Genomic DNA, 11,468 nt, shown 5'->3' with positions numbered 1-11,468 from the left:
GTTTTCAATATGGTTGGATAAAACCAAATTCTTTTTGATAATAAAAACAATCAAAAATATGATTAAACCAAGTTCTAATGACATAAGAAAATCGACATGTTGATAAAAAAACAAAATCGATCTGTTGTGACTTGAGACGTATTTTTCTTTTCCTTCAACACACATTATCTTGTATTGTAGTAAGACTACTTGATTTTGCATCTAATATATTAATTAGTAAAAATATTAATTATATATCAGTTCAAACCAAACAATTCTAAAATCTTATTTCTCGTTACATAATTATAGATTGGCTATATATAGAAGTCCTAGCAAATACCATCAAACCAATCGTTCCGCACACCAAGAAGAAACTCTATAAACCTGATCACTTTTATTAACCAAAAGCCAGATATTTACTATCCAATATGTCAGAAAGTCTCTCAGATTCTGATACTGCCATGCTTGAATTTGTTCGAAAACACCTTCTTGAAGATCACGACATCTCTTGTTCTTTTCCGGCGAAGAATTCATCATTCGACAAACGACTTTACAGCCGGAGTTCAAGCTTCACAAGCCCTTACTCGTTTGATACGTCCATCGAACAATCATTCTCTGTAGATTCATATGTCGATTCTCTTTCTTCTGTAATAAGTTCTTGCAATTCAAGGGTGTGTAGCCCTAGGGCTATCAATAGTATCAACAATCAAATTTTCCATGATAATTCTCTAGAGAGTTCATGCAGTGAATCGATAAAGAGCCCAAGTTTAAGCAGATCTCAATCGCATTCCTCGATAATTCTTGGTTCAGATAACTCAAATATTTTTCAAGTCACGAATTGGGAAGTTGGACCTTCACTTCATAACCCATGCTCACAGATTTCAACGGAGGAAGCGCAGTTTAAACTTGATTTCTCACTTGGAAAAGTCGAAAAGATACAGAAAAATGATCAAAAAACTAAAGATTGGAGACGGTTTAGAGGCGTAAGGAGACGACCATGGGGAAAGTTTGCAGCTGAGATAAAGAACCCATGTAAGAAAGGTGCTCGGATTTGGCTTGGAACATTCTCTACACCTGAAGAAGCCGCGTTGGCTTATGATCAAGCAGCATTCAAGATTCGGGGTTCACGAGCCATGGTTAACTTCCCACATCTGATCGGATCAAAAACCATAAAGCCTTTATGTTCTTTGTCACAAGTAGCTTTGGAATGCAAGTTAAAAAACAAAGGCTTCAAAACGGAAACCGAACATTGACTGGTTTTTTTGTATCTTTATTTTAAAAGGAATAATAAAGTTGTATATTTTACAAGATTAATTTCTTTTGACATTTCTTGGTCTCAAGAATCGATCGACATGGAAAAGTTCAAATTCTGTGCAGTAACTACATAACATAGTTGGACTTAAACTCTGAGCCATAATTAGGGTTTTCGTAGTCAATGGTAACGGAAAACACGTGGTGATTGAACTATGTTTGGTTGTAGGGATCACAAGAATTTTAAAATAAGGAAATGATGACACATGGAAACTGTTATATTATGGTTGCATGCATATCTATTATTCTGTATTGAATAGTCTCATAAAGTTCTTTTTTCTTAAACAATGCAACACGAGGATACAGATGATGTGACAGATTGTCCACGTTTATTTTTTATTCCAATAACAAAAAGCAATGGCAAAACATGTATTACAGACAACAAGACAACAGAGATACATCAAAAACACAATAAGAAGCATCGGTACAAACATCAAACATGGAAACAGAAACACATGCAAAGCCCTTAATTAAAATATATAGGTTAATCCCGAGAACTTTCCATATAAAATGTGTTGTAAAGTATAGTAGATTCAGAATCATGGTACGATATGATTCTTGTGTTGGTGATTTTATCACCAAATATATTATTATAGTGTAACGAATATTTCAAAAATAATGTTTTTAGTTATAATACAAATTAGGAGGTGCGGGAGTGTACACTTGTGTTTACTAAATATTATTAGTACACTACTAAAAAAAAGCGCTATTTCCGAGGGACACTTTCCTCAGAAATTCCTAGGAAAACGGCGTTTCCGAGGAAATGCCGAGAAAATCCTGTGCGTCGGTAAAACCCTCCTAGGAAATGTTTTGTAAGGGATTTCCGAGGAACTTTCTGACTCATTACCGAGGAAATGGTTTTGTCGTAAGTACCGAGGGTTTTCCTAGGAATTTTGTTTCCAAGGAATTTCCTAGGAAGATCATTTCCGAGTAATTTCTAAGGAAGATTATTTCCGACGGATTTCCGAGGAAGTTTATTTCCGATGAATTTCCGAGGAAATTTATTTTCGAGGAATTTCCAAGGATGTTTATTTCCGACGAATTTCCAAGGAAGTTTATTTCTGACGAATTTCCAAGGATTGTTTTTGAGGGATCTCCGAGGAAATTTTTTTCTGTGGAACCTTTTAGGAAACTTTCTTGACAGCTTTTTGTGACACTTGTTCATGACAGAAGTTCCTAGGAATTTCCTAGGAACAATGCAGCTGTAAAAAAATAAAAAACAAAAAAACCAAAAAATTTAGCCTAAAATGCAGAAAAAGAACTAATACAAAAAAACTTAGTTCATTCCATATATCAAAAAGTCATACAAACGTTTACACTTTAGAACATAAGTTTCAACAATTGTGTAAACCAAAAAGATAATATAGAAGTCTTAAAACCGTACAAACGTTTACAACAAATAACCTAAGGAGCATTCGATGGATTAGATGGATTGTTGGGACAGTTATTAGTGTCATATCGTCTCATGAACTCGACCATTTCCGCCATTTGTTTTTCCATTTGTGCTTGTCTTTTGGCCATTTCACCATTTTGTCGGGCCAATTCGGCATGAGCTTCTTCCAATTCCTGGACCTAAAAAAATGTTAAAAGACACATACATACATTAGTAACATAAAAAATAGTAAAAACAAAGGATATATTAACATTGATATCTATTATACCAACATATATTTCACTTATAAATGGAATGAACTTAAATTTTCTTATTCACAATAGCAACATATTATCATTTTTATATACAATAGCAACATACTTTTATTTTCTATCAATTATAGCATTTTACCTTTTTTCATAATACCAACATACTATAATTGTTATTTATTATCAAAGACCATATACTTTTATGTTTTTTAAATAACAGCAACAACTTTATTTTATCCATAATAGCAACAAACTTGATTTTTTTTTATCTATAATAACAACATATTTTATCTACTTTGCATTTTTTATGTCAAATAAAAATACCCGCTGTTGTGACTGCTGGTACTCAGAAGAGGTCGGTTTGTTCCCATTGGATGATGTCCCCGTGACAACGAAATGTAGATCTGAACTTCCTACCCCGTAAATACGTCTGCACTTGCCTCTCCCTTCTTGTGCTTGCACCCACAAGTCAACATCACCCTCTGGATGTTGAGTTAGGTCCTCCCCGTACTTTTCAACCATGGCACTAGTGTATCTCTCCTACAATTTATCAAAACAAAACGATTGTTATTATTATACTATTTCAAGTTGAAGCACTAATTATCTATAAAGGAAAAGATAAATTACACATATTGCTCTAGCAGTAGGTGTACAAAACTCCAACTCTTGAATTGTATCATAATCTTTAGCCTTGAATTTTTTCTTGGCCTCTGCAGTAAGGTGGGTAATAAGAAAAAGTTCCAAAAATGTAGGGATACGCTTCAATTCCTTTTGCTACATAAAACACATAGTATAATTAGTGTAATCTTTGATTAAGTAAAACCAATTACTGAATTATATGAATATTGATTCGCATAATTACCAATTCCAGTCGATACTGATCATAACCCCTGGATCCCCCTGTATGTCTCGAAACTGTACCGGTGTCGTCACCGCTCATACGGTTGGCTCTCCCGGCCACTGACTTCTTTCTCCAAGCATCTGTGTCCCAATACTATAAAAAGAATATGTAAGATAATATATAAAAGGCAAAAAATAACAAAAAAATAATAATATATTAATTAGCTTACTTTACACAAATCCTTCCATACGTCCTCATTGAAACTAATAGGCTCAAAATCACGCATGATTGCAAAGTCATTATTTGTGTTCGGGATGTTGTGACCGGCCGCTCGAGCTCTATTTGCAGATTCATGTCGATATTCACTCATTATGTCTGAATAACGATCTTGCACCACACTTCTAAATCCACTCTCGATCATTCCATCATTTACCGAATCCCACCGATAGTATTTCTGTTAAAAAAAGAAACTAAAGCTAAAAGTGCAAACATAAAAAAAATCAACTTAAGGTATGCAAATTATTAATTGATATTACCCCAAAAGCACGAAACATTTGCTGAAATACTGTAGGCGGAAGCTTAGTAAATGTGGGCCATGCTCCATCCAAAAATTGATCAAATATAAGTCTGATCTGATGATGTACCTGATAGGATGCAAACCTACAACAGTGAAATGTAACAAAATAAGTATTTTTATAATATGAGTCAGCAACATAAATTTAACTATTAAAATGACATACTTTTTTCCAAACTTCTCAAGATACGGCCTAGTATCGCCATATCTATGAGGTGTATCTGCGACATTTGAGTCGCGTTGCGTATCATCATCATCTTCTTCAGAATCACTGTCAGGGTTGATGCCAGAATTGTGGGCCTCATGTACACGACAACGTTTAATTATCCTCTGCGTATCATCCATTTGATCAGATATACCAACATCACTAGTACTCCCAGCGTATCCACGACCTAAGTTCTCAGCATCATGAGCACTCAACGGTGTAAACCGTGTACATCCCTGTCGCTGTCGGTCATTAGGACTGGAGTCCTGAGGTCGACTACCAGTACTGTCGTGGCCATGGGCAGAGTCGTGTATTCGACCACCAGTACTGTCACCACCACCACGAGCAGAGTCATGCCGTCGACTACCAGTACTGTCACGACCACGAGCAGCAGAGTGATGTGATCGAGGTTGCCTTCCACGACTACCCGACATAATGTGTGTATCCTGCATTTGATTAAACAAGAACGATTAGATACAAATATGATAAATCTCATATAATTTAAAGTGAACATTGGTATATGATAAATCTCACATAATTTAAGTTGGAAAACAACAAACAATGTTCCTAACAATCAAGTTCATTTTCGTCTGAATCGTGGTCAGAAAAATCCATTTCATCTGCTTCATCGCTTGTATATTCTTCAACTTCAAATTCTTCATCCTCACCGGTTGGATTTGTGTGTGTTAGGCATAGGCTTTCACTAGTTACGTCATTCGGTAACTCAAACCGTTCATCGATCTGAAATAATCCATCTGCTTCTATGTTTTCATCGTCCGCAACTTTAGCTTCAGGTTCGATTCCTTCATATACCCCTCTTGGTTTTGTCTTAACAACCGCCCATATATCTTTTGTTTCATTATTCACACAAGGGTATGGTGTATAGAACACTTGTTCTGCTTGTGATGCCAAGATAAACGGGTCGTCAGTTTGAAGCCGGGACTTGTGTTTAACATCAACAAGCTTATTTGTGTTAACTACTACACCGCGGTTGTTATCAAACCAAAGACATTTAAACATTACAACAGTTGAAGGCCCGTTACCACGATACTCAAGCTCTAGTATCTCGTCCACTAAGCCGTAATAGTCAGACTCCTCGGCGTTGTACGTCTCCCCTCTCACACATACTCCATAATTATTAGTCACACGTCCCTTACCATATTCCTGCGTATGGAACTTATAACCATTTACAAAGTACCCATTGTGAGATTTAGCATTCCGCGATGGTTTCCTTGATAAGATTTCCAAACGTTTACCGTTACGGTTTCCTTCATGTGAGTCTATCATTACCTATGTTAACACACACGTATTGTATTGGTTAACTATTTGTAAATATTAAGCATTATGATTTAATTAGTTTTACTTACACGATTTTTAAACCATTTGGCAAAGTATTTATCTCTTAGACACGAAATTGGTTCATCCGGATACATTTGTGGCGCCACTTCATCGAACGCGATGACATATGGGGTGACTTCCTCACAATTTAGTAGAATATAGGTATGCGCTTTATCAAGTTCTTGAGGAGTTAGAAGTCTTTTTTTTCCACCTTTTTCATATAACCTTCTCGATGGAAAGACAAACACGCTTATTTGGGAGTCTCCAATCGAAGAGCTAGGATGTTGTGGTGCAAAATTACGAGGCTCTCGATTATGACGTGTCTCAATCGTCTGAGAAAAGTATAGAGAACAATAGGTAGAGATTTCATTCATTAGATGTTCCCTGATGATTGAACCCTCAACCCTTGCTTTGTTTCTAATTCTTCTTTTTATCAAACCAAGTTTCCTGTATTTAGAGATTACCGAGAATATGTTAAGGATACTAAACATAATTTTGAAAAACGTATGACTTATAAGATAGCAAAATGTTTTATTACCTTTCGTATTGGTACATCCATCTATATTGCACTGGACCACCAAGAATAGCTTCATCAGCTAGATGTATGACTAGGTGCTCCATGGAATCAAAGAAGCCAGGAGGGAATATTTGCTCCAACTTGCAGATGGTTTGAACAATAGTGTGCTTCTTGTTATTTAAGTCATCTAGATGCAACGTTTTCGAGCATAAGACTCGAAAGAATGTGCATAACTCTGTTATTGCCTCGTATATCTCTTTTGGAACAAACCCTCTTATAGCAAGTGGAAGCAACCGTTGCATAAACACGTGACAGTCATGGCTTTTGAAACCATAAAAACTATAATCTTTGATGTTTACACAATTCCCTATGTTTGAAGCATACCCGTCTGGAAATTTGAGCTTTTTTAACCATGCACAAACTTTTTTAACGTTACTTCTTTCCAGAGTGTAATTTCCCCTATCTTTGGTCATCTTTCCATTGGTATCATAATAGGGGTTTAATAGAGGCCGGTCACAAAGAACCTCAATGTCTTGCCTTGCCTTTATATTGTCTTTAGATTTGGAGGTGCCCATACTTGTGTGAAATAGATTCTCAAAAAAGTTTTTCTCGATATGCATCACATCGAAATTGTGTCGGATCAACAATTTGCACCAATGTGGTAGCTCCCAAAAGATGCTTCTCTTTACCCAATTATGTTTAACTACAAAACCATCTGGTTTTTTATATGTCGTATTAAAGGGGGTGCCTTCATAAACGGTAGGAAAATGTTGGATAGTCTGCCAAATCTCCTCTCCTGTTGGATTTGATAGTGTTGCTCTTTTGACCGTTCTATTTTTCCGAAAGTTTATCTTATCTTTTAGGAACTTGTGTCCAACAGGAAGAAACTGTCTATGACAGTCAAACCAACATGGTTTCCCTCCAAAATGAAGTTGGAATGCTCCTGCTTCAGCCGAACAATATGGGCAAGCTAACTTACCATGCGTGCTCCATCCAGACAACATTCCATAAGCTGGGAAATCACTAATTGTCCATAGCAATACGGCTTTCATTTGGAAATTGCTCCTTCGGTATGCATCATAAGTTTCAATTCCATCCTTGAACAACATTTTCAGCTCGTCTATTAGAGGTTGTAAAAACACGTCCAAATTTTGTCCCGGATTGTTCGGACCAGGAATGAGCACAGGAATTTGTATGTACTGCTCTTTCAAGGCCAACCAAGGAGGGAGGTTGTAAACCGTAATAAACACTGGCCAACATGAATACGGGGTCGTGTTTGAATTATTTGGACTAAACCCATCAGTACACAACCCGAGACGAACATTACGCGTCTCTCGTGCAAAATCAGGAAAGATCGAGTCAAAATGGTTCCAAGCCTGACCTTCACTAGGATGTATCATCTTTCCTGGTTGTCTACGATGATCTGCATGCCAAGTCATATGTTGGGCCGTCTTTTTTGAATAGAATAATCTTTGAAGTCTTGGTCCAATCGGCATGTACGTCATGACTAAATTAGGCGCCCCTCTATCATTGTATCTGCTTTCATGACATACTCTACAACGCTCCATATCAGAATTTTTCCCATTGAATATCATGCAATGATTTATGCATACATGAATCCTTTCTGACGGCAACTCTAATGGCTTCAACATTTTCTTTGTCTCGTAAAAGTTTGTAGGTACCTTCTCACCACCGGGTATACTATCTTTGAATATTGGAAGTAGTTTATTAAATGTTGAGTCAGAAACATTGCATTCTGATTTCCAATTCAATAATCTGGTGGTGGTGCATAGTGTGGAAGCTTTTTCAGACCCGTCCCATAAAGGCTCGTTTGCAAGCCTTAACATGGTATAGAATTTCTCAGCTGATTGATTTGGGTCTTGTGGCCCTTGCTGATAATAAGTATCAATATTGTGATGCATGCTCTCCATAACCATTTGCTCATATCTGGTATATTCACCTAAATCGTCATTAATGTCTTGAGCCATTTCACTGTCTATGCGTTGACGCACACGTTGAGATGATACGGGGTTTGAACATTGTCCCACATCATGTGTAGGTAATGACTCGCCATGTGCATACCATACAAAATAATTATCCATGAATCCACTTTTATATATATCAAACTCAACCAACTCTCTCTCCTTGAAAAAACGATTTTTGCATTTGGAACACGGACATCTAATTTGAAAAACCTCTAGCCCTTTTATAATTTTACGTTTGATGTTAGTTGCGTTGGTGTATGCAAAATCCAAGAAATAATTGACATGTTGTCGAAATACCGGATTGAATATACCATTTTTCGCGCGCAAAGTGTACATCCATTCTCTATTGGATGACATTTTTCGATCTAGAACTAAGATTTTGCATTTGTTAGATGTTAATAAAAAAGACCTAACAACTTAACACAAATCAACTAACAAAGTAACAAATGAAACGTCACACTTTATTATTAATAAATATTAGAATAAGATTTTTGCAATAAGACAAACTTTTTATAGCATATAATTAAAGCCATAACTTTACAATATTAATAAAACCAACAATTCAATAAACTAACATAAATCATAACTTCAAAATATTAATAAAACTAAAAAACATTAAGATGGGTTATTGGTATGTACAGGTCTGATGCAAAATTCTTTTTTTTTTTTTTATGAATTTGACGATTTTGCCCTTGGTGATGATTTGAGATTTGGGCACACCAAAAAGCAACCAGAAACAGAAAATTCAGTAGAATTACATGTTTTCAAGGGTATATATGTCACTTTTTTTTCACAGCAGGTCTAGAAAGATAAACTCTAATGCATGAATTAAACAATTACACAACAAAAACTTAAAAAATGACACTTATGACAGATTATACCAGACAACAAATCTGGAAATCTGTCCAAACCAAACAAACAGAAACAGAAACAAACAGAAACATAACCAAATCAAAAAACAAAAACAAATGTTACAAACCAAATCTGGAAAGTGGGTAGAAGAATTTTAGTGGATTTTTGATGAATTTAGAAGCAACTTTTGAGGATCTTTTCTAAATCAATTAGAAGAGAACCTGATCATCATAAAAGGTAATTACCCTTTTAGCCCTTTTAATTTAATAGTAATTCAATTTTACTAACAAACCTTAACCTTATGGATGGGATCAAATGACTGCTACTATCATCCATTTGTTTTATGATACATATGGTCAAGTTGCTTCAACTGTAGTTAACAATAATAAACCGTTTTTCATCATTTTTATAAAGCAATTGTTAACATTTTAAGTGTTTATCTTGTGTTGCAACTGCAAGCTCGTTTTTGATACATATGGTTCAACTGTAGTAAAGGAAATCACACCATCCAGGGCAAAATTCAACCTAAAATCTAAGAAATAACATTTAAACATATAATAACATAAATCTAAACCTAATTTTCAACATATAACCACTTAAATTCAAAGATTTCGAAAAAATAAAAAAGTTAGGGATTTACCTTCAAAAAACGATTTGGGGAAGAAGAGGTTGAACTAAAAGGCGTTGAGTATAGCTTCAGTCGACCCAGCGGGGGCGGCGACACTAGCGGTCGTGGCGATGGTGGAATTTGCAGACGAAATTGGGGGAACTCCGACTTCTTTGGAGCGCAATAAAAAAAACATCGTTGTTAGCTGTGAAAAAATGAACGACCTAGTATATAAGGAGAGTTTATTTAGTTTAATTCCTAGGAATGTTATAGGAATAACGCATTTACTAACTAGGAAAAAAAATATCATTTAAATATATATATATATATATATATATATATATATACACACACACGTTTTTACCTCAAAATATAAAAAAATATATCCAGTTCCTAGGAACTTCATAGGAAATATTTGGGAACTTCCAACGGATTTCTGAGGAAATAGATAACCATCACAAATTTATGGGAAATGCATAGAAAGTTCCAGTGCATTTCCTAGGAATCAAACTAATTTTTTATATTCTTATATATTCAAACGTTTTTTTTTAATTCGTTCCATACTTTGTGCAACTTTGTTATGCATGAAATATTTTTATCTTACCAAAATATTATGCACATACATTAAAATACATATGTACACATACACTATATAAAATGTATAATGTTATGTTTTAAGTATTATGTTATGTTGGTGTGTGCACTTACGTATGTATATATTATGCATAATTTGGTAAACTAAAACCAATTCATGTATAATAATATTGTACAAAATATTGAACGAAAAAATCAATGTTTCATATTTTAATATTTGAAAATGGATTCTTTTCCTAGGAAATCTCTAGGAAATTTATGGGAACTTCCGATGGATTTCCGAGGAAATGCCTCATTCGTCACAAATTTGTAGGAAATGCATAGGGAGTTCCAAAGGATTTCCTAGGAATCAAAGTCATTTTTTCATTCATATTATTTTTTATTCGTTCCATACTTTGTGCAACTTTGTTATATATGAAATACTTTTATCTTACCAAAATATGTATTCTGCACATACATAAACATAAATATATATACATACACTATATTCAATGTGTAATGATAAACAAATGTTTTGAGTAATATGTTATTGTGGGGTACAGACTTACATATGTATAAATCATGCATAACTTCATAAACTAAAAACAATTCATGTATAATGCAACTGTAAAAAATATTGAACGAAAAAATAAATGTTTCATATTTTAAAATTAGAAAATGGATTTTGTTCCTAGGAAATCCCTAAGAAAAATAAGGGAACTTCTGATGGATTTCCGAGAAAATAGATTAGTCGTCACAAATTTATGGGAAATGCATAGGAAGTTCCAAGAGATTTCCTAGGAATCAAATAAATTTTTTCATTCTTATAAGTTCAAATGTTATTTTTTATTCATTCCATATTTTGTGCAACTTTGTTTTACATGAAATACTTTTATCTTACCAAAATATGTATTATGCATATACATAAACATTAATATGTAAACATACACTATATAAAATTTATAATGATAAACAATCGTTTTGAGTAATGTGTTATGGTGGTGTACACACTTACGTAAGTATATATCATCGCATAACTTGGTAA

The 11,468-nt window shown here is 34.5% G+C and overlaps 2 protein-coding genes across 4 annotated transcripts; one reads left to right on the top strand and one right to left on the bottom strand.

Annotated features, from left to right (window-relative positions):
* Positions 1-352: 352 nt before the first annotated feature.
* On the top strand, positions 353-1,365 carry LOC145094908 (uncharacterized). Its single transcript, XM_079032891.1, has one exon. It carries the CDS (start codon positions 408-410, stop codon positions 1,230-1,232), a length of 825 nt encoding a protein of 274 aa, XP_078889017.1. The 5' UTR covers positions 353-407; the 3' UTR covers positions 1,233-1,365.
* A 1,200-nt stretch (positions 1,366-2,565) lies between these two features.
* On the bottom strand, positions 2,566-10,058 carry LOC145093995 (uncharacterized). Of its 3 annotated transcripts, none has more exons than XM_079032247.1 (8): positions 9,884-10,058; positions 4,513-4,997; positions 4,309-4,432; positions 4,002-4,226; positions 3,794-3,925; positions 3,559-3,705; positions 3,256-3,471; positions 2,566-2,862 (listed from the first exon to the last, which is right to left on the bottom strand). In XM_079032247.1, the coding sequence occupies exons 2-8, from the start codon at positions 4,983-4,985 to the stop codon at positions 2,695-2,697; spliced, it is 1,485 nt and encodes a 494-aa protein (XP_078888373.1). In that variant the 5' UTR covers positions 4,986-4,997; positions 9,884-10,058; the 3' UTR covers positions 2,566-2,694. The 3 variants fall into 3 exon arrangements, with proteins under 3 accessions (XP_078888373.1, XP_078888372.1, XP_078888371.1); XM_079032246.1 differs by lacking the exon at positions 9,884-10,058 and adding an exon at positions 5,086-5,218; XM_079032245.1 differs by lacking the exons at positions 2,566-2,862; positions 3,256-3,471; positions 3,559-3,705; ... (1 more) ...; positions 4,002-4,226; positions 4,309-4,432 and adding exons at positions 5,086-5,841; positions 5,919-6,336; positions 6,428-8,762 and having other exon boundaries at positions 4,859-4,997.
* Between the last annotated feature and the right edge of the window lie 1,410 nt (positions 10,059-11,468).

The sequence above is a fragment of the Lactuca serriola genome, chromosome 3 (assembly GCF_051521515.1).
Source record: "Lactuca serriola cultivar US96UC23 chromosome 3, Lser_US96UC23_V15, whole genome shotgun sequence".
NCBI lineage: Eukaryota > Viridiplantae > Streptophyta > Magnoliopsida > Asterales > Asteraceae > Lactuca > Lactuca serriola.
This window is presented reverse-complemented; position numbering and strand designations above follow the sequence as displayed.

Excerpts from the sequence above, each read along its gene's own strand:
- LOC145094908 (XM_079032891.1), top strand. The coding sequence starts at position 408 with ATGTCAGAAAGTCTCTCAGATTCTGATACTGCCATGCTTGAATTTGTT.
- LOC145093995 (XM_079032245.1), bottom strand. The coding sequence starts at position 8,748 with ATGTCATCCAATAGAGAATGGATGTACACTTTGCGCGCGAAAAATGGT. Across the intron at positions 6,337-6,427 it reads TGGATGTACCAATACGAAAG|GAAACTTGGTTTGATAAAAA; the intron begins GTAATAAAACAT and ends CTCTAAATACAG. Across the intron at positions 5,842-5,918 it reads CCAAATGGTTTAAAAATCGT|GTAATGATAGACTCACATGA; the intron begins GTAAGTAAAACT and ends GTGTTAACATAG.